Source organism: Anopheles nili, chromosome 3 (genome assembly GCF_943737925.1).
Source record: "Anopheles nili chromosome 3, idAnoNiliSN_F5_01, whole genome shotgun sequence".
NCBI classification, from domain to species: domain Eukaryota; kingdom Metazoa; phylum Arthropoda; class Insecta; order Diptera; family Culicidae; genus Anopheles; species Anopheles nili.
Genome location: NC_071292.1, coordinates 52206023 through 52227194, shown reverse-complemented (window position 1 = coordinate 52227194; position 21172 = coordinate 52206023). Strand labels below are relative to the sequence as shown.

The 21172-nt window shown below is 49.7% G+C and overlaps 1 protein-coding gene across 1 annotated transcript in view; it reads right to left on the bottom strand.

Annotated features, from left to right (window-relative positions):
* The window catches only part of LOC128724594 (semaphorin-2A-like), a 184691-nt gene extending 183177 nt beyond the window's left edge, over nucleotides 1-1514 (bottom strand). The window contains exon 1 of the mRNA XM_053818318.1: nucleotides 1316-1514. Within this exon, the coding sequence (XP_053674293.1) occupies nucleotides 1316-1514 (199 nt within the window). The remainder of the gene's footprint in view (nucleotides 1-1315) is intronic.
* Between the last annotated feature and the right edge of the window lie 19658 nt (nucleotides 1515-21172).

Sequence of the window (21172 nt, the reverse complement as noted above, 5' to 3'; positions counted from 1 at the left end):
ACCGACGCCAAGTGATGCCCCTCTGCTGAGTTTTATCTACTATCTAAGCGATTAAAATTTTTGGGATGATCACCTCCTGTTCCTGTTCCGGGAGCTATTCCTGAGGGCCTTATCGCTCTTGAAATGGCCGCCCCACTTATAGCGGAGCTCGATGCGGTGGAATACACATTGTGGGGTTTGAAGCTAAATTATTAATCTACTTCTTGCTCCTAAAACTGAACGATCATCATCATAACACACCGTTTGGTTGCGGGCAGGGCGGGCCGAAAAACACAGCACAAACAGAGCACAAAACAAACCATCCATCCACAACCGTCGATCGATCGCTCGCAAACCCCGGCATGATAATACGAAGCAAAGTGGCAAAGAGGAGCGGCCAGCTTTTACGATCGGTTGTAAATTTTAATTTTACAACCAATCTAAAAAAGTTACGTTGCCGAAAAACGAACGATAGCGTGTTCGAGAGGCGCATGCATGACTGTTTCCAATTTCGTTCGCGCCAAGCTAGCGCGTTCGTCCTTGCCCGCGTGACGTCGCTCCTGTGGGCCCGCGCACTCCTTTTGCTCGCTTGCGGAAAGGAATCCCAACCCAAACACCAGGACTCAGGCACACGGGGAAGCAACAAGCCACGTTTCAAATGAACGAACGATTTTTGGAGAAACATTCCAGCCAATTTATGATATCACTCAGCCATCGAGGCCAAAATTTACTTACGAAGGCAGCGAAATCGCCTCTTCCTTCTCCAGCGAGGGTCCGCCATTGGGGTGTGCGATTGCGGACTGGTGGGCAAAAATAAAACCCCCCCAAATTTCGAAGCTCTGAATTTTATGGCGGCGATTGCGAGTGGGTTTCGGTTTATAGCAAACGGGCGGGAGAGCGAGGGCCAAACTTCGCCCCAACGGGAAACACATGCTGGACGGGCCAATTAAAAGCAAACCGTGCGGAGAGGCATCATTAGCATCTCATCCCGCCCCACGGCGATGGTGATGCTTTAAACGGGAGATTTATCTCTGCTGCAAGTCCATCTTTTTTAGCCCACGATCGGGAAGCATGAGTTTGGGTCATAAAATCACTGCCAAAATGAATAGTAACATTAACACCGCAAGATGGGATGAAATGTATCTGCGAAGGATTGCAGATTCGTCGTAATGATGGATAATCTGCCGAATTAGATCCTCTCGCTATTGAAACCACAATTGATAGAGCAGCCGGTACCGAGCTGGATCAATTATTTATAGCCTTTGTCGTAAATTCAGTTCCACCAATTATGGAATGGATCATTTGCGATGTGGTGTTTCCTGCAATCGAAGCTTACCTCTGTGATGCCGGAGATGATGCTGCCCGTTGAAGCCGATCATAGCCCCGTTCGATTGCCCGCTGCCGCAGCACGGCTGCTCGTAGTAAAAATTCCACGTATTCTCATAATCACCGTTACAGCCACGGAGCTGCAGCAGGACGAACGTCACCGTGAGGATCAACAATCCGCTGCGGTCGCTAGTTCTGCTCGGGGCCATATCTGATCTCGTTGCGTATCCTCGACGTCGTTCGGCAACCTCCGGAAGTAAAGTCACCGTAACGCGGCAGGGCCGGAAGTGACACTTCCTCCTGGCTTGCCCAGTATCAGGGTGGGTGATCGAGGAAAGCAATCTGCCTTCCACCAGACAGACACCGGCGAACGGGGTTTTGTTTTCTGCGCTTCTTCAACACCGCACACCTTCTATGCGGGTGTTTTCCCTTTGAACAATATTTACTTTTTCAATTTATAATCACTCATTTGCATACGCACACACGACAGGACACTAGGGAACGCGACCACCTTCTGGTTTGCAGGATCATTAGCAAACGCCGATCATTATTATCATTATTCGCAACGGCGGAAATTACCCAAACACTTACGCGGCACACACGAACATATGTGAATCAGAAGCACCGCGGCATAGATACAATCACGGAAACACACGCGCTCCGCAGCTACTGCTACAGCTACTGATTATTATTATTTCATTTACTTTTTACCGATCAAATGAAACCTTTCACCTCTGCGCTAGGGCAAACAGTGCCGCAAACTAGACGAATGAGTGTAGAAAAAAATTTAATAAATAATTTAAAATCACCAGCATCGATGGGAAATCGTCATGTGCATGAAATTGCACGCGGACACTGCATCGGGAGGATTTTCCAATCATCAATGGCTGATGCGAAACACGTCATAAAAAACAATCGTTACTGCTACAAAACTGTTCAATTATTTCCAAGTATTTACAGACAACTTATTATATTCCACGTTCGATCGATCGCTTTCATATATGAGCTGAAAAGGTATCTATAGAATCATTGAAGTATGAGTTCAGATCATTTTTTACTGACAAGATTCGTTGGTTAATAATATTTGGCGGTCCTGTCAGCGGCAGAGACCCATCGGTTGTACACAGAATGTATTGGTATTGCAGAGTGCGATAATTGAAGCGATCGAAACTCATTTTATTGAGCAGCTTTTTTGCTCTTTATCAACAGTTCTCGCATCAACAGCAACTGCCGTATTGATGATATCGAGCCCGATGACAGGTGATGATGTTTGCCTTGCGAATCGAGCAAAACAATCGACAGGCCTCCGTTTCCGGGCTCCTTTGAATGATGCATCAAGCCAGCAGCGAGAGCCCACTTTTTTGCCACCCCCATTCTCATGGTTGTGTTTTATTGGCGCACCTCGCGATGCAATCAAATGCAATCATTTCATACAACAACAACAAAAAACATCCACTGTCTTTCTGCCGGTTCTTGATCCGGCATTATTGGCATTGCAGGCATTATTCGCCCGCCCGCAGTATACGTTCACCGTTGGTCCTTGACTGGAGCGCTGTCGGATGGCGGGACGGTGTGCAATTGTGAACCCGCTTTATGTACGGAATTGCTAGAGCCTTTGAAAGGAGTAATCCCGAAGAAAATCACCCGTTCCACGTCGATGCCTGCAATCAATTTGCCCGATTCCCAAGAAAGCTTTGCAGCAATATTGGCCCTGCTGATTATGTTGAGCTTATTGCAGAAAGCAACCAAGCCAGCGCACTTATTAGAATTTGCGACTGCAAATGCTAATGAAAAGTTCAATTTCCAGCGCACGGCACCGTAAGAGCGCGGCAGTCCTTCAACGCGTTTCCATTTTTCTACACGAGTGTTGAAATTGCAGCAACCAACATCCGCGGCGGAATAAATGAAATGAATATTTCCCCTCTAACACGGCGGATAAGGATATTGCAACTCATCTCGTCAAATAAATTGCGAGAAAGCTCCGGTTTTCTGCCAGATATCCGTATCCAACGCGATAGCGCGAAAGGGGTTAAAACAAAATATACGCTTAACCACTACTGGAATGCGTCAATAAAAAATGGATAAACCGTGCAGTAGCTGGTGCGTTGAGAGTGCGTAACTAAGAAACACCGGCCAACTGATGATAATTAATCAAGCTGCAGCAGTCTGTGCTTCGAGACCGAGTGCGGTGAACGGCGAGTTTAATTAGGACGTACAAATGCTATTTGCCCATCTATTTGCGGAGCGTCGAGCGTCGAGTGCGGAAAGTTATTTTGAATTAATTTAAATTTTTCCATTTGTGGATTTTTTTTCTTTCTCTCTCTCTCTCTCCTTCGGCTTTCATCTTAACCTTCTGCTTCATAAACTCATTTCCAGCGGACACAAGCCAACCAGACAAGCAGCGCTTCACTCAAGCTCACTCTAAATACAAGCAAATCAACGCAGAGTTCGCTTCGAGCACAATGTCTCGTGCAACAACGCCAACGAGCGACGCGCATTACACCATCGACAGAACCAGTTTTAGACCATTAATTCGCGCGCACAGTCCGCATTTCGCTGCATTTGTACCCCGTGAAACATACCCTTTTTTTATCGTGCGCTCGTTACGCCAAGACTCGCGCGGTTTGAGTTAAATCGAGCAAAACCTATCCCCCCTCCCCGAAGTCGATGTGGATTTAAAGAGATCAAATTAAAGCCAAATCGTTTTGCCCGCTGCCCACTGTGCACACCCGCCCGGTCCACCACCCACGAAAGGGACACGGGTGCGTTTCCATATCGATTGTGTTTTCCCTGACGGCGGCAGCCATGTTACGCTGCGTCGAGCTGTTACAACAATCTGTGCCGGCGGCGTGTGTCGAAATCCAGACGTGCGGACTCAACCCAAACCAAACACGAGCCCGAGCAAAGTGCTATCGCTGCGAGAGTGCATTCCCGAGACGTGGCGAACTATCTTATGGCTTCCACGGCGCTTTCCCGAGCAGCTCCCACACCATCGTCGTCTGGTGTATCTGCAGCAGCCTTTCTGGAGGCTGCTCCCACAACCACGACGATTCTCCACTGCTCGCGGACGCAGGCACAGAAGCAGATCCGTGCGAGGTCTGCTGCTGAGCTCGCAAACCCAGGGTTCCGCATCCAACCCGTACGGGTGTTTGAGTTCAAAAGTCTGCACTCAGGCGCAAAACCACACTCACGATGACAACCGCGCGGTCGTGGCACGCGCGTACGCTACTAACCTCCGACGGGGAGAGAACCGGTTCCGCGGGCGCGTTCATTGGAAATGGAAACGAAATCGAGAAAGGCACGCGGACTTCGGAGCGATCGAACCATTCGAATAGAACCACCTCCTAGCCCTACATGGTTAGGTGCAAGTTTGCCAAGCCTGTGACTCGGTTGGGGACTATGAGCACCCGCGGACCTGATGGTTTGGAACGCGTAACTACTCTTCCATGGCTGACCACCGTACTGTTCTCGAATGGACTTGAGCGTGCCGGCTCTGAGCGACTTTGTATCGATTTAATTAAGAAACAGGACGAACCGAACCCGCTCGCGAGGACTTTTGCACACAAAGTTGCAGCATCCCGCAGAACTTTTTCCCAAGGGGATGTTTCTTCCTGGCCAACACGAGCGTCATTTGAGCGGCGGGGGCCATTATTTCAGGTGCGACGTTTTCCGAATTGAGACTGGTCCAAAGAAAACGAGCTCAATTTCCCTCCTTTCGCATGCAATCGAATGTAATCAATTGCGCTATGCCCTCTGGAGCTTGGCTGGCAAAGCGAACGTAAACGGGTTTTCCAACCCCAGCCGGCAGCATCACGCCACGGCGAGCGGGCGGAATTTGGACCCACAAAGAAAAAGAAAAGACGAGAAAAAAAAGGTGAACCAACCACCGAGCGGTATCTAGACGTGCTGGGAAGTTCTGCGAACCAAAAACCTGGCCAACCTTCTCGGCTGGGTTCGAGTTTCGAGGCGGTGGTGAGCGCGTATTTTCAGCCCAAAATTTCGATCGATATTCACGGTCGTGGTGGTGTAGCGCAATGGCGCGGTTCAGTTGGGCTGCCAGCTTCCCAAACTTGGCTCCGGCGAGGAATGTGTCCTCCGTTGTCTCACCGCAGCAGCCACCGTGTGTTCGGCCCCCGCCGTTCCTTGGGGAAGCGAAAAATGGTTCCGACATCGTTGCGGTTGGGCTTTCCGGTGCGATCCGATGGTGCGAAGCCCGCTTTATCGAGCGGCAACGCTTCGCCGTCATCGTCGTCGGCGCCGTGGTAAGTAATGCATGAAGTATGCCCAGAGCATGACGGCATGCGTTTCACGCCACGCTAGCGCGGGCGGTTCAATTGGTTCAAGTATTTCATCGCAAGATTAAATTAATAGTTCAGCGAAAGTTGAGCGCTCCCCGTGGGCGGGGAAAGATATTCTAATGCTTAGTTTGCGCTTCCCCTCATTAGCAAATCCCCGACCCGGGTACGTCGCAAAGCGGCGTCGAATGGCGCATTTTCTTAAAGCGATGAGAAACGGGAAAAAAAATCACTCCGAAGTATGCGATCCAGAGAAGGTTCCTTTAATTGGCACCAAACGTAAGATTTACAATCGATTTAAAGCGAGATATTTATGGTAGCGAGAGAGAAGCCACGAAAAAAGAGTGCGGAATAATTTATATCCCATTCCAATGCACTTGGATCGTAGCGCGGGGAAAAAAAATCCAATCTTCAGCTAAAAACATCTGCCTTTACGATGTGTCAAGTGCTCCATCGCTAACGCCAAGGAAACGGTGGAGAACCCGGTGGTGCTGGGAAAATATATCTTCTTCTACTCCTCGCACCCATTTCGAAGCCATTTCAGCAGACACCACGCAAAGCGCACTTTAAATCAACAACTTTTCTTTGCTGCGGCCAAACGGGGGTGTGCAACTTTGCGTCAGGTTTTTAATTAAAGTTTGCCCCCAAAAACAAACAACTCTCGCTCCCTTCTCGGCCATCTTTGATGTCAATTGGAACCGAACGCCAGAGAACGGAAAAACCCCCCCACCAAGACCGAAGTGTGCACACTTACACACACACAAACACCGAAGTGGCTTTGTTTTCCATTTCGGTCGACCATATTTCTTTGGGGCGGATTGCGCGTCGAGACTGGCGGACGGTGATGCGTACCATCTGGCCCTTCTGGAGTTCGCCCACGAGCCGGAAAAGGACACGCGAAGAAAGGATCCATAATCGTCATCTTTTTCAAGAGCGCCACCCCGGGGTAGGGTAAATGGGCCCCACTTAGGGCGTATTGCGCGTGGCCCAAAATTAATCCTCCCTGGAACTGTGAAGGGCGCGCCATCGCTCGCTTTCTTCGCTCGGGGGTGGCTCAAGTTTTTCGCACACAAAACCCCCAAAAAAGGGATACTCTGGCCCCGTGGCCAAAGCACACCAATTTAAAGGGAGCCTCTGGTTTTCCAGCAAACCCCCAAAAGGTTCCACTCGAAACGTTCGCCGGACGTTTGGAGTCCTTTCGTCTTTATTTTTAATCTTTTCCCTCCGTTCACCGGCACAAGATACCAGCGGGACAATCCAAACAAACCATCCCAAAACCTCGGTACCGTCCGGACCGTCCGGTGGAACACGCGCACGGTAATGAAGAGATGGCACAGGGAAAAAGTGCCTCAAAAGGACTCAATTAGCACTCAGTTTGTCCACCCCGTCGATCTTCTCGTTGTGTTTGTTTGGTGGCGCAGGCTTAGCGGGCTCACAAAATGCCAAACTGCACACCACCCAGGACAACCTGATGGAAGGGAGAAATTTCATCGAAACATCGTCCTGCCACAACCTGCCGTGCCGCAAAAGCGCACGCTCGCTATTGATACAGTGAAAGGACGAGGGTGGCACTTGAAAACGGCAAAACACATCCTTCGTCGGTTCATTTATTTCGATCCTTCGGCGACAAGGCCGCTCGAAACCGGGATACCGCTGTGATGTCCTGGGACTAGGTGCAAGGTCCTGTTTTCAGCAAACGGAGAAGCAACACACACACACACACGTTTTCTGTCTTTTGCTGAGCAGTCGGTCAGGGCCGCACTAACGGGGACCTTGCATCCGACGAGCCTTGCGGAACAGGATCTGATGCGACCAGCGCCTGAAGGCCGAAGGATGCTTCCTTTGTTTTGGGGAGACAGCTGCCTTTTTTTTTGTTTCCCTCTGTCTGTGTGTCCGTTAATTATCGCTCGTTTGTTACGCTCGCTCGTCTGTCGCCGCTTTTGATTTTTCGAGCGAGTTTTCCCGTCGTCCCTCATTGATGTGGCGATCCTTAAGCGGCATTCATCACTGGCAGAGAGAGCCAAGTTAGGATGGTTAGACACCACTCTTCACAGGACGACGCGCAAATCTTCATACGATTGTCAACGAACGTACAACAGCTCAACAATAAGGCTTGTACCTTCTTTTCGGAATAAATATCCACACCGACAATACTCGCAGGAAATGATAATTCGAGCGATCCGGAAGAGGGCTCGCGAATGTCCTATCTCAAGAGTTTGGGCTTCTCTTTGTGAGGTGCACTCGAAAAGGAACCTCAAACATGTTCCGACGGGTTCGATTGCCTCGGCTTCCCACGGAGCGAGAGCATGCGAATCAGATTGCCCTTCAAAAGCCAGCGCAGCGGCGCAAAGGAAACCCACCGAATCGCAGAAATCAAGGGCACGAGTGGGATTGCAAACATAATTAAGATTTATGGCGTCTATAGTTCGCAGTGCGCTCTCGCGAGCCTGTCGGCATCGCGGTTTGGCCAGCAGAAGTCACCTTTCCGGCGGCCTCTTTGATGGACATGCATTCATATATTGGGCGATATTCGAAGCAGAAACAAAGGCGAACAGCCAACAAAACGGCCGAACGAAAGGAAGCCCCCGGGATCATATCGCGTTCGCAGATGTGCGGAGTTACGACTGAAGAAGAGGGAAAAAAAACGGACTATCTTTCATTAAACTGCTTGGGCAACGAGATAAGCCATGCGAGGCGTGTGTGGCGATCGTACCATTGCGAGCTATCGTTATTTAAAGCTGATCACCTTTTATCTCATTCCGTGCGGATTATGCCTCGTTTATCTAATCGACCTCTGGAGGCAGATGTCCTTGTTATCTCTTATTAGCACCACATCATTTCCGATTCTACCTGCCGATGAGCGCGGGTCCCGAATACCATCCCATCCCGACACCTTTAAGGCCATATTCCGTGTGTCTTTTTTCTCACCGGCGTTCGTTACCCATCACGCTTTGTGCCTCAACCTTGACCGGTGGAATTAAGTTATTTCGTTGCCGTGCGCTTTCCACGACCCACCCACCGCTGCATCCCGAGCAGCAACCCTGCTGTTAGGGTGTATCTTAATCCTTCACCCCTGCGCTTTCGGCTGGATATTCTCGGTGGCGGCTTTGTTTTACCCGTGTTTCATTTGCGTGCCCCTTGCAAACCGGTTCATCGTACGGGATGGTTCGCGGCTTCGAGGTTTTCGTTTCCATTTCCCGTTCGCGAAACGCCACCGATGAGGCCCGTTTTGCCCATGGCTTTTAGATCATTTCAGCATTTTGTAACGATCGCCGGGCGCGGTTTCCACCGTCATTTCGTACTTCCCGAACCCTACTCATTTCCAATTCCGATTGCTTCATCTCGTTCGTCGTTCGCCCTTCCGACCTGTCGCCGATGGCACGCGGGACCACAATTTTGCTTAACAAATGCGTCGGTAATCTCGCGTGTATGCGTGCGTGGAGCTAAAAAAAAAAGCAGAGGCTAAAGGCAAGGGTTGTTGCTCCACGTGGCGCTTGGGCTGCTGGCTGGTTGGCTTCGCGAGTCATCAGCCTCCTCCAACGCACACCAAGGTGCACAGACGGAGAACAAAAGGCGTGCGCTTGTTGAAGACGGCACACACGAGAGTGTTCCCGGGACAGGTTTTCCCACTCCTCGTACGACACCATGAAGAACCAAGCAGCCGTATGCTGGCAACATAAGTTGCGAGACGAACGTTAGGCCATCGGTTCCTCGGTTCGCTCTTATGCTGCAAAGAAGCGTCGGAGGATGGAGAAGAATGGTGCCATGGTTCCGTTTCAACTCTACCATCTGCGAGACACACACGGTCGGTCAATAAAATGGCGAACGGCGGATTCAGCCCGCACGTTATTTTATTTTTGGATGCCAAGTTTAGGGTGTTTTTGAGGTGAATTTCTCCCACACCCGCAGACCCCCGTTACACGACATTGAACACTAATTTCCTCGCGGAGTTCATCATAATTATTTCGCTCTCCCAAACCCATTCGCCTACCTAGCGTTGCGCAACGAACCATGCGTTTTGCGCTTCTAAAATAGTTCTCTACTTTGGGATTGTCGTTCATCAAAAACAACTGAAAAAAACGCCACAAAATCAACAGCAACAATCACTATTTTCCGATCATTGTAGCTGCAGCATAAACTTTATCCAACGCGGCGAAAGCGTAGCTGTGTGAGTGCAGCGCGCCCGCCCGGTTGGTGTTCGTACAGTGCATCATTCGTTCGCAGCATAATCCACATGCGCCCTCGACTGTATGGGTGTGTTTCATCCCTTTTTTTTTTTGTTCAACCCCCGTTTTCGCCCTTCTTTTCAGGGTGCGTTCTACGCGGAGGGTCTTCGTTTGAGGCTACGGGAACGCGTCAAGCGCGAGCGAGAGCGCAACACAAACATAAACAAACTTCCTTGACGTGCGCCTGCATCAGAGTTGCCGGTTCGAATGCTCCATCACGCTCACGCCACCGGCACCGTACGTGCGACCCGCAAAACTGAACCGATCCAAGTTGGCGTTTCTTCGTTTGCTGAGGAGACCGTCAAACGCCCAAAGAAAACTAGTTTTTGTTTATCTCCCTTTCACAGACGGCCCCACAGCGCGAGCAGAATGGTGGCATTGGTTTAGGGAAAATTGTTCGCCTCCGCATAAGTTATGATTCATTAAACCTTTAATAGGATTTAGTACTTTCGAAGGAATTGCTACACGCCATCGATCGATATAATTGTATGAAACCTTTGATGAATTACTTTAAGATCACATCTCGCGATCTCGAGATGATCGCCTGCCTTCATCGCACCGCACGCACACTCGCAACAGTAACCTCATTCGCAGTGTGTGTGTACGTACAATCGTGAACCACAGCGAACGCGACGGCCAGCGGCTACTGTGATCGTGCTTCGCGCACGGGTTTTTAACTTGCACAGGATTTTAGCACGCACAGAAAAAACATCCCTTTCATAATAACAAATGCACGCACGCACGAACCACGAACGTTCGATACTGGAATGTACGGCCGTAAAAACGAGCACGCTCGGTTAAGACATTCCGTCGCAAAGCCAAACAAAAACGAGCCCCACTTCAATGAGTCACAGCACGCGGGGACTTGTGTGTTTTCTTTTTCGATTCCGCTGCGAACCTCGAAACACGCGCGTGGCCAAAAATGCATTTCACGAGAGCATTGCCCTTTGAACTGCTGACGGCGTGCCTTATCGCGCTTCTCACGCGCGCGTCGTTAAGGGCCCGTTCCGGTTTCTTCCGGCGGAAGAACGAAACCGATTCAATGGCGTCGGAAATGGAATGCGCGAAATTGCGGATACCGGCAACCCGACACAAGTAGCAGCGTTTTCCCATTTGACGCTTCGTGCATTTTCTCGAAGACAATGCGGTTCCACGAGGGGGATGGAGAGGGCGGTCTTGCGGATTTACAAACGGAACGCCACCCACGGAGGTTTCGATCGCACCGGGACCGGGAAAAGAAGAAATGCTGAACCACGAATGGAGCCCGTCGTCTTCCCACGGGGAGAAGGAATGACTTGCTCACTTCTTTCTCTGCACTGCACCGGTCTGTTTTCAGCCGGACGAGATTCTAAACTGTTTGCTCGTACAACCATGCGGGTGGCAATGCCATGTTGGACAGAATTCTGGTGGGACCGCCTACACGATCTCGAGCGAAAGATTTGGCTTTGGGAATGATTCTTCGCTCCAAAGGTTTCGTTTTTCATGTAAGTGGGGTTTTTTTTACACAAGCCGGATGTTTCTGCTGCACACCAAAAACACACACACACATTCAAGCACGCAACACGCATACAGATGTAGATACGCTGGCACATGAGCTAGCAATAGGTGTTTACACGCACGCACAAACACACACACACATACGATGCAGCTCAGAAGCAACAACAGCAATAATGGCGGATCTCGATATCCACATGTCGGAGCACCTTTTGCATTCCTTTCACCATTTCCATTCGATGGCGGCACCATCTTTTGCTTTCGCAGCAGCGACTCACGAAACCGAAACAAACGAAACGAAAAACGGCAAACGCCAACGCGCGTTTTATTATTTTCGTGCCAATATACTGCCGCCGGACGGAAGCGAACACTTTCCGTCACGTCATAACACGCTTTAACCCGCCAAACAGTGACACCTTCCGATGCGTTTCGAGAAACCACACTACGGGCCCGGCCCGCCCGTACGAATCGTCGAGCCACCTACCTCTACCGAACGCAAACGGGTGGGAAAACTTCGGAAAAACAAAAGAAAAACAGTGCGCACACGCTCGAGATCGGACGAAAACATGCGTCGCGCTGGAACAACAACGCCGAGCGACGACACGACACAACCGCACGCTTCGAGACGACTTTTCAAATGAATTTTTCCATGAATTCCATCCGACGGAACCGAAGTGGATGACCGACCGGTTCACCCGTTCATCCGTTCACCAGCCCGTTCATGGGGGGTTCACGGACGTGTTCATGGTGTTCACATGAATGGATTCACTCCAACAGCTCATTCATTCAAGTGCGCCGGCTTCGAGCAAGGCCCTTTTCCCCAGGAAAATACTATAGCCCAGCGGTGGAGGAGAAAAACCAACTGCTCGAATGCTGCGTGCTGTGGAAACAGCCGTGTGTAACGCTTGTTTGAAACTCAACGGAAAACATTCCACATTGCTAATGAAGAAGGCAGTCACGGCGACGAATAATATGAGTAGTTTTCACTATCCTTACCATTTTCGCGTGGAATTGAATTACTTTTTAGCAGAAATAAATAACGACATTCCGTTGGCGATTTTCTGCTCTAGACACTTACCTGTAAAAGAAACAAAACGAAATTTCAGATATTAGTAAGCATCGACAGGTGAAGCTACGTCACATAGAAAATCGAACCAGACACATCCCATCTTCCCGGTGGCATCCGTTACGAAATGCATCAGTTGTGATCAACTCCACGAGCAGATTTCTAGCTTTTCTAAAGAAACTTCTGACACCAAGCTACAACTGCACGCCACTGAAGCGAAAAAGCATAACTCCCAATTGGTGCTATCATCGTTCCCATCTCGAACCGCGTTCGTGGAGTGGAGCGATTTACTTTCCTTAGTGGCACTTGCCGCTACTAGAGAGCTCTCTATTTCTCGTGCTTCTTCTGACCCCTCGTGGGAAGCAGGATCCATCAGCTACCGATGGTAATGCTTTTCTTGCGGTAGAATAAACCATGCTTGTCTTGTGCTCTCACACCGCAGGCAAGACCTTCTCTGAACGTCTCAATCGCGCACCCGTGGGCAGACCGACGGGAATGGTCACAATTGAATATGAATCAATTCACGCCAAGACAATACCCCCAAACGGTGGCACCGCGATCCACCGAAAACGGATCCTGACGGTGTTGCTCAGGTTTTTGCAACCCTCGGCTCAATTGCTGCACTCAGTAGCCCGCACGTCAAACGTTGGGAGCGAAGCGAAGTGAAGGCAAGAAATTTCCACCCAAAGGTGGTGTTTTCTTGCTTCGGAGGATTTGCCCCATCCGTGATTGAATTTCCCCGCATTTCCCGGTGTGCCAGCTGGCAAGGGAAAAGGGCCGGTGGCGAAAACGGAGGTGATCGTAAAACGGCATCAATATCAATATAGCCCAACCCACATCTGTCGCACACACCGGCGGCAGCACATCGGGTAGCATGCTGTGCCAATCGAACATATGCAAAAATTGAGACAGAACGAAAGGTGCTGCTGTCGCAGGACACAACCAGCGTGGGGTTTGCGAAACCACTGTAAGGGCTATCTGCCTTCTCTTCAATGCACAGACGAAGGGAACTAGCAATCATTTTGACCATGTCAACCGCAAAAACCACCCCATCTCGGTGGTCTTATGATCGATCACAGTTGCGTTGAATACATGTCACCGTAATTCATTGGAAATTCTGCACGGATGCTTTAAACGGAACCCCAATGCGCAGTTGTAGTAACAAATTGATCGGAACTGGACAACTGTCACACAGTCGAGACAACCTACTCACTTAGGAGAATTAATTACTTCTCGTTCTTCATTTACATCTTCATTTCCTGCAAGGTAGAAGTGCTCACCCTGTGTTTTACTATATATTTGATGTTTTTTTTTACTGCGATAATCCATGGACAACCGACACCTTTGCCGGTTTGCTCCAATCAGATGGTACTTTCGTTTGGAAAGAAAATTTGCATTGAAAAACAAAACGACAGTTGAAAAGAACCCTCAAGCTAACCTGGCGAACGGGTAGCAAACAAGTAAGCAAACAAACAAAATGGCTACATCAACCACCAGCACCACCAAATGCACCGCGCCATCGTGCAGTGATCCCCTTCCGAACCAGCACTGCGTCGCGAACCGTGCAAACGCGACCACGAGTGGAATGGAGGGACAAATTAAAATTTCAAACCACTCAGGACAAATTAAAGGTTCATTTGCAAAGCAAACGGGACAGGCTAGCGAATCGGCTAGCTGCAACCCAACTCGGTTCGATGGTTGCGCCACAAATTGAGGCACCCGTTTCCCCAGGCGCTGGAGCCGGGTTTCGAGTTGGGAGCGAAAATAGCAAGAACAGGCAGCAACAAAAAAGAGTATGGCAAAAAAAAAGCAGCACCGGCAGAGATCTAAAGAAAAAGGTAAGAGCGTAGAGCCTCGCTGCCGTTGGTTCAATTTCTTTCGAAACACCACCAAACCGAACCCCGTTGGAAACGCGGGCGAGCGTTTGGCTTCAAGCGGTCCGTGGTAAGTTTAGCTGCCTTCGTTTCGCTTGCGCCAGGTTCTCCTACGCAGCAGCTAGCAACAAATGTCTATACACGGCATTCGAGTACCGATACACAGCGTCTTCATTCGCGAAAGAAGCAGTCCTTCCGTCCATTCTAGCTATCTTGACGCCCACCGGAGAGAGAGAGAAAGTGCAGCCTCTGCCAAAACGTCTAGCGAAACTAATTAAAATAGTTTTTATGTGCACAGAGTGGTCCTCTTCCCACAGTGCTAGCGGTGGTGGTTTGTTTTTCCGCAGCTCCTTCGAAATGGGTAAATGAGGTGCAGGGCTGGACCGGTTCAGGAGCGAGCCATGGAAATTCGGTAAACAGAAGTAATTTTTCGGTACTTGAATCTTGTTAAGAACTTCCTCGCGAAAGACGAAGACAGACACACACCCACACAAAAGGGGCAGAAGCAAAAAGTTCGCACAAGAAGTGATTGAGCGCGGTTGGCTAAATAGTACAGCGCAAGTATCGGTAGTCCAACCGTTTTGTGCGCTAGGGCATTCTAGGGCAGCTAAAATGTTTCGCTATCGTCCAAAAACCGAAACCGAGAAATAAACTATACGCTTTACAGCATCTTTAATTGTTGGGTTTTATCACAATTTGGAACTGGATTGGAAAGTAAACTTTCGAACGTTTGGGGGGAGAGCGAAATTTAGTTCTAATTGCGATTTTTACGCTCGTTACCAACGCACGCTGCTAAAAGAGCTGCTCACAAATTAAACAGTAAATGCGGTATTTTTTGTGCAACATTAATAACGCTATTAGCAGCAGGATTTTTCACAAAGTCTGTCTGACAAGCCGGGCACGCAGGGGAAAACAAAGAAACAACATAATATAATTATGAAGCTCGTTGAGATCACCGAATTCTCGCCTCAGAAAACCGATTTCTCGCCATGGCACACAAATTAAAATGCAAAACAGTGTCCCGGTGTAATAGTGTTTGCTCATCAAAAATGAGTTTATCAGATTTGCATTCGAGGTCGTCGGAAAAATAGCAACAGCAAATTTCCATTATCAGCTGACCCCGCATTCCGCTTCGCGGAATCCGGAGCAACCAAATCGAGGGCTGCCTAGCTGGCTGGCTTCTCTTATCTCGCCCAGCGCCGTGAACTTCAAATACCTTTACCGTTCTTTGCGTAATCACTTTGTTCCTTCGCTAACTACCGGGAACTAACGCTTATCCAATCATTCTCCAATTACGGCACACCAACACGCGCACATCCAAACACACACACACGGACGCTCTCTTGCGTCCTGCTCGGAGGCGCTTTGCCTGCGGGATCCGTTTCGGCGGGCATCCTCGATCCAAAATCCAATCAAATGCGTTCTAGGACGCGTGAAATGCGACCATCCGTTGCTATCCGGCCGGCAGGTTTCCTCCAAAAAACCCACGGGAAAGACAAAATAGAAGTCAACGAAATCATACGCACCCACCCCTACACCCTTACGTAATGGAAAAAGGAGCACCACTGACAGTAGCAAAACCAGCACGGGGAGACGCGCAAAAAAAAAACGATATCACAAACAAAATCCGGTCACTGAAAAAGCAAATTAAATCTCTTATCAACCTTTCCAGCTGGGTCGGGGTTTCGTGGGTCGTTCGTCGTGCCCTGGGCACGATGTGTAGCTTTTCTTTTCGGCTTTGCTAAAGGGACAGGATTAAGGAGCGCAACGAAAAACATCTCCTTTGCCTAAACACCTTTTAGCTCGTGCCCTTCCGGTTACGAGTAAGCGCTCACGGAAACGAACGGATGGCACCAGCTTCGCTCCAAGCGCAGAAGCTCCTTGCACACACGCGTGGCCAAAGCTAATACCGCGGCGAAAGCATAAGAAAGAAATCAATTGCATCACAGCGCCAAGCAAATGAGCATTCGCGAGAACGCTCAAAACCTGCACGAAAGAAAATAACAACATCCGTGGAAATTAAAAGCAACTTCCGAGGCGGGTTTTTGTATTTCCTCGCGCTGCGATGGTCGGGCATAAGCGTATCCTTGCATACCGGAAAAAAAACGCCGAAACCTATCACATTGGCGATTTTACCGTACATTTAACGATGCCGGTCTCTTCTCGTTCTCTTTCTTCATCCCTGCATCTAGTGCCTTCTTGGACCACTTCTCGCCCGGAACCACGAAATGGACCACCTTGAGGCGTTGCTATTACATGCAACGGTGCGCTCACCTGAAAGCGACCCTTCGGCGGTACGGCGGCGGTTTCATGAATTTTACTCACGCCCGCCCATTTTGCTTGGGCCGGCGGAATTTTACCGTCCTTTTCGGCGACGGCCACCGTCAGCGTCCGAGTGGAAACAGAAAAGATTCAAGTAAATTTACAATCTAATTTACATAAATTTAATAGGAACGTGAGTTTAAGTAATGGCCGACACCGTTGGCCCACCGGCCCGCTACCACCGGGGCAGTCCTTAGGATGAAAGCGAGAAAAAAAAGACCCACGATCCATGCCTGCAGTACACTCCTTCCCCCGGGGGCTCTGGATTGCTGCTGGATGGGAAGACACCTTCCTCGCAGAAAGGCAAAAAAAAAACATCATGGCTATCGAAAATGCGCACCAAATTCGGTCGGAAAACAATTTCGGAAGCGCCGGAGCGAAATCTGGAGCGCCCGCAAGAAGAGCGAAATCTGAAGAAGTTGTTTATCTCATTCCTGAAATTGGACTAAAAATCGAATCGAACCGCCCCGCGGCCACCCACTAGCCTCCTCATTCACCGCAGGACGCAAGGAAAGGACGCAAAACCCGGGAGAAGGCCACCACCGCCAAGGATAGCGCCACACCTGGGCCCCTCGCGCGTACACGCTCGCTTGAGGCTGATGATGAAAAAGTTTTGCGCGAATAAATACGCTTTTAATGCACTTCGTCCCGCGGGTAAGGACACAGCGCCGGAGCGGGGTGAGATTTGCTTGAAGTTTATTGCCAAACATAAACGCACCATCGCGGGTGGAGAAGAAATACACCTTCGGTTCGGTGTGCCGGGAGGTTTTAAACTTTTTTTTGTGTGTGTGTTTTTGCTTTGTTTTCCTCATGCTGTGATGCTCTGCATTTTCCGCAACACCAAGCAAAGTTAGCCGTTATGCAATATTCCTTTTTATTCCTCTCTCTCTCTCTTATTATATCCTTCTTTATCTCTCTCTCTCTCTCATGCCCATGCTCTTACAAGGATGGCTTTTAATAAACTGTAACGAACGCCGCAGCGCAAAAGCTAAACGCTGTAGTGGAGATAATTTACGACGATGCTATTCAATTTACACCCCCTTCGCGCGAGGAAAACCGGGAATGAAAAGCCGTTACGAGGAGGAAAATGTGAAGCACGTGCTTCGCCGCTTCCGGGATGGGGCTGCTGCGTGGTTCATTCGATCATGGCAAGGTAATAAGCAATCTTTCTTACGACTTTCGGTCGATCGATACGAAAGAGCCCCCCCCCCCCAGGTCTTATCTCAAAAGCATGCTCGTTAGCTAAAATTTCTTTCAATTTCGCAATCGGCAGATACGATGCCTTGCTGGTGGTACTTCTGCTAGTACTGCTTGGTACTATTAATTCTCCAAAGCCCGCCCACTAATCAAACAACTTGGGGCAGCTTTATTTAAATATTTCTATCGTCATGGTTCGGATCCACTTGAAGCCACTTAAAAACAGTCGCTTCACTTACTTCCCGCAGCTCAAAACAGGCTAACCAGCATAGCGTGCCGTTTAAGCAAATACATCTATCCGAAGCGCCCAGAGTATGGAACCAAGCAAGAGTGGCGCCACTGAGTCCTAGATCCACTGCAAAAGCTCCGAAGCGCCGCAGCATTAGCAACGATAATTTGCTCTAATACAAAAACTTCTCGAATCTCCCCGCCGGCTATGAGCGATCCGGGGTAAAACTGCCTACAGCAACAATATAACTTAGCTAATCAAAAGCGGATGAAAAGGTTTCACGGGAGACGCATGCACAACCCATGCGCCCCCAGCGCGGCGTCTTCGTCGGGAGGCAAATTTCCTGTCCGAATTTCCCACGGCGTAACTTTTTCCTTTGATTTCGGCTTTAATTTTGATGAGCAATCGCCGGCCTGGCGGTATAGCCTTTAACGATCTATTCGAAAGTTTTCTCCACCCAGCGCTCGTAATGGGTGGCCGGAGAGGAAAGAAATGGCAATTTTGGCCACATGGGGTCTGTATTCTTTACGCTGGCAAAGAACGACAAACGTCGGAGCTCTCATCGGGTTAAGCTGCTGCAAAGGATCACTTCACGCGGGGCTGCACTTTTATTTCAGCATAGGTGTTAATTTGGAACCGGTCCGACTAATGAGCTAAGCCACAGAAAACCATGAGTGCAAGACAGTGCCATTTGGTTCGTGAGCTTTTGTACCGTCGATGGCGACGACGGCGGACTCGTGGGACTGCTCATTACCCTTTAAAAAGGGCACAACACCGGCACCACTTCACGCGAGGAATGGTGTCGATGCACAATGCTCTCTCGGGGGGGAAATGTGGCTTAATTCTGCGGCTCCGCATTTTTTTTTGTTTAAGAGCCGTTTCCACCGCCCACTGTTGCCGTTACCGTTGTTGCATAGATTTTGCCCACCTAGTCCCTCGCGGTGTACCGGGAAAGGAAGCAGCTAGCTGATGGCAATGCTGCTGGCCTTTGTGCGATACTAATTGAATTTAATTATTTCCTCCGTACTGCCACCGGCGAACTAATTGTAAGGGACAACACATCCACGAACCTGGCTCCAGTCGTCCTGGCTTGGCGAGAAAATCGGCAGTGCCACCGGGTTCTACGCCCGTGACGCCGTGGAGAAGAATAATTTTAATGAGACAAATTATTCTTAATTTGATATTTGCTTCCAACGCTAACGTGTCATCTCCGCCTTCGCACGAGATCGCGATCGTTTGTTGTCTCATCAGCATCGTGCGCTCATCAGCGTCGTGTGCCGTCGTGGCGTTGCCACCAGGGTGGGAAGCTTCGTTAGGCGCACTTTCACTTTTCATCGAGGCATTTATTGTGTGCCGCCCGCCGCACGAGTCGGAGGCGGAAAAATGAAGGAAACAAAAAAACTTTTGCGCCCAACCAAGAGCGAGCGACCGAGTGAGGCGTTTGATTTAAAGCGCCACCCGAACGGGCGAATTCGGACGAAGAGGTCCCACAGGCGACGTCCGCGACGTCGCAATGACCTTCCGGGCACCTCGAGACCAGAAAATAAAGGACTCTCGTCCTGCCCCGGTGTCAGGTGGCCTCGTTGTGCCACGCTCGATGGGTTTGCCAAGTTTGCACGTGCTTTGAATTCACGTCTATTCCCGGTGTAGCGCCGTTGCTACTGTTCTAGGAAAAGCGCGCATTAGAGACGGGAAACCCATGAAACCCGGCTGAAAGGTTGGCGTAAAACAAACAACAAAAAAGCACGCGCACAGACGAACACAAAAAGCCACCATGAGAGGCAATGGTAGCACCAATTGCTCGGGCACGTGCATCATAATGTTGACGGCTTAAAACCAACCACCGGTGTGTACCGTAGGGTCTCTAGTCTAGCGTCTTCAACGTATCCTCGCGCACACCAGGCGGAGGCTAAGCTGGCGAGGTAATTTATTTATGCTCCGTGTTCGCGGCTCGTACGAGGCAGTTTTTTTACACGCACCACACGCCGGTAGGTCGTGATAATCATTTTTGCTTGTGTGCGGATTGCCCGGTGTACATTACAAACGCTTTTCCAGCATTTCCATTGGTCGAATGGAAGTGCTGCTCTCGCGAAGCAACATACGCCCGGTCGCTTGCTGCAGGCGTTCGTTGCCATTGCTCCGGTTGGTGTTTCCTAATTTCTCTAACGTCGCGCTATTCACGCAACCCTTAGTAGCTCTCATCAGCAGCCGTGAATCGGAGAGTACCGCCGGTTGTAGGGCATGCATTTTGAAGTACTTTTTATTTGCCGAAAAAAAAAACATACACACCATGGTAGCACAGGAGCACCGGTTACTCTATTCCGGGCCTTTAACAATCTTTCATTAGTGCCACACATGAGGGAAAGCAAATGAATTAACGTACAATGCACAATGCGTACTGGGAAAGCATAGTTACATAGATTTCAGAGATTACAATTCCACTCTCGTTCTTGTCACGTGCAAGGAACTGTATGATTTGGTAATTGAATGCTGAAATCTCGTAGGTTTTTTACACTTCCCCTTTTCGTTACCATTTTTCCAGACGTAAAATAGAAAGATTTTAGACACACAAGCCATGCGGTGCTATGTGGTCAAAGAAATGCATTTATTCTATCCCTGCTGCCTTCACGCGCTGACTCCCACACTACGCGGAACGTTGGGTAAACCGCCGACTGGCGCATGTTGGACCTACTTAAAAATCCATGAGCAACCAAATTCAATCTATCCAAACCTACTATCCAGCATCCAGCAGCCCAAGCACATCAACACGACTTTGGTGTACGACTGCAGCATTAGGTCGGATCGGAGAAAGTTCCACCCCAGGATTCCCGATGCTCTGGCGCCCTTCCGATATCCGGCCAATGCCCCGAGCTCGTCTGGCGAGCTTAAGCCCCCAAAAAAGGGTCCCGGGCTTGTCGCTCTCGGTTTCGGTTCGTTTATTTGTTGCAACTTTTGCACTGCGGCAGTCCCCGTGCGCTTCGGGCGTGTCTACGCCAAATGGCAAAACCTTGTCCGGGACTCACCTCAAATCCCGCAGCAAAATTCCATTCCATCATCATCACCATCGACGGAGGGAAGCCCCGGTGGTGCTCCCATCGCAAAGGGTTGCTGCAGACACACACACACACACACACACACATGCGCCTTCCCGGAACTATGCCCTC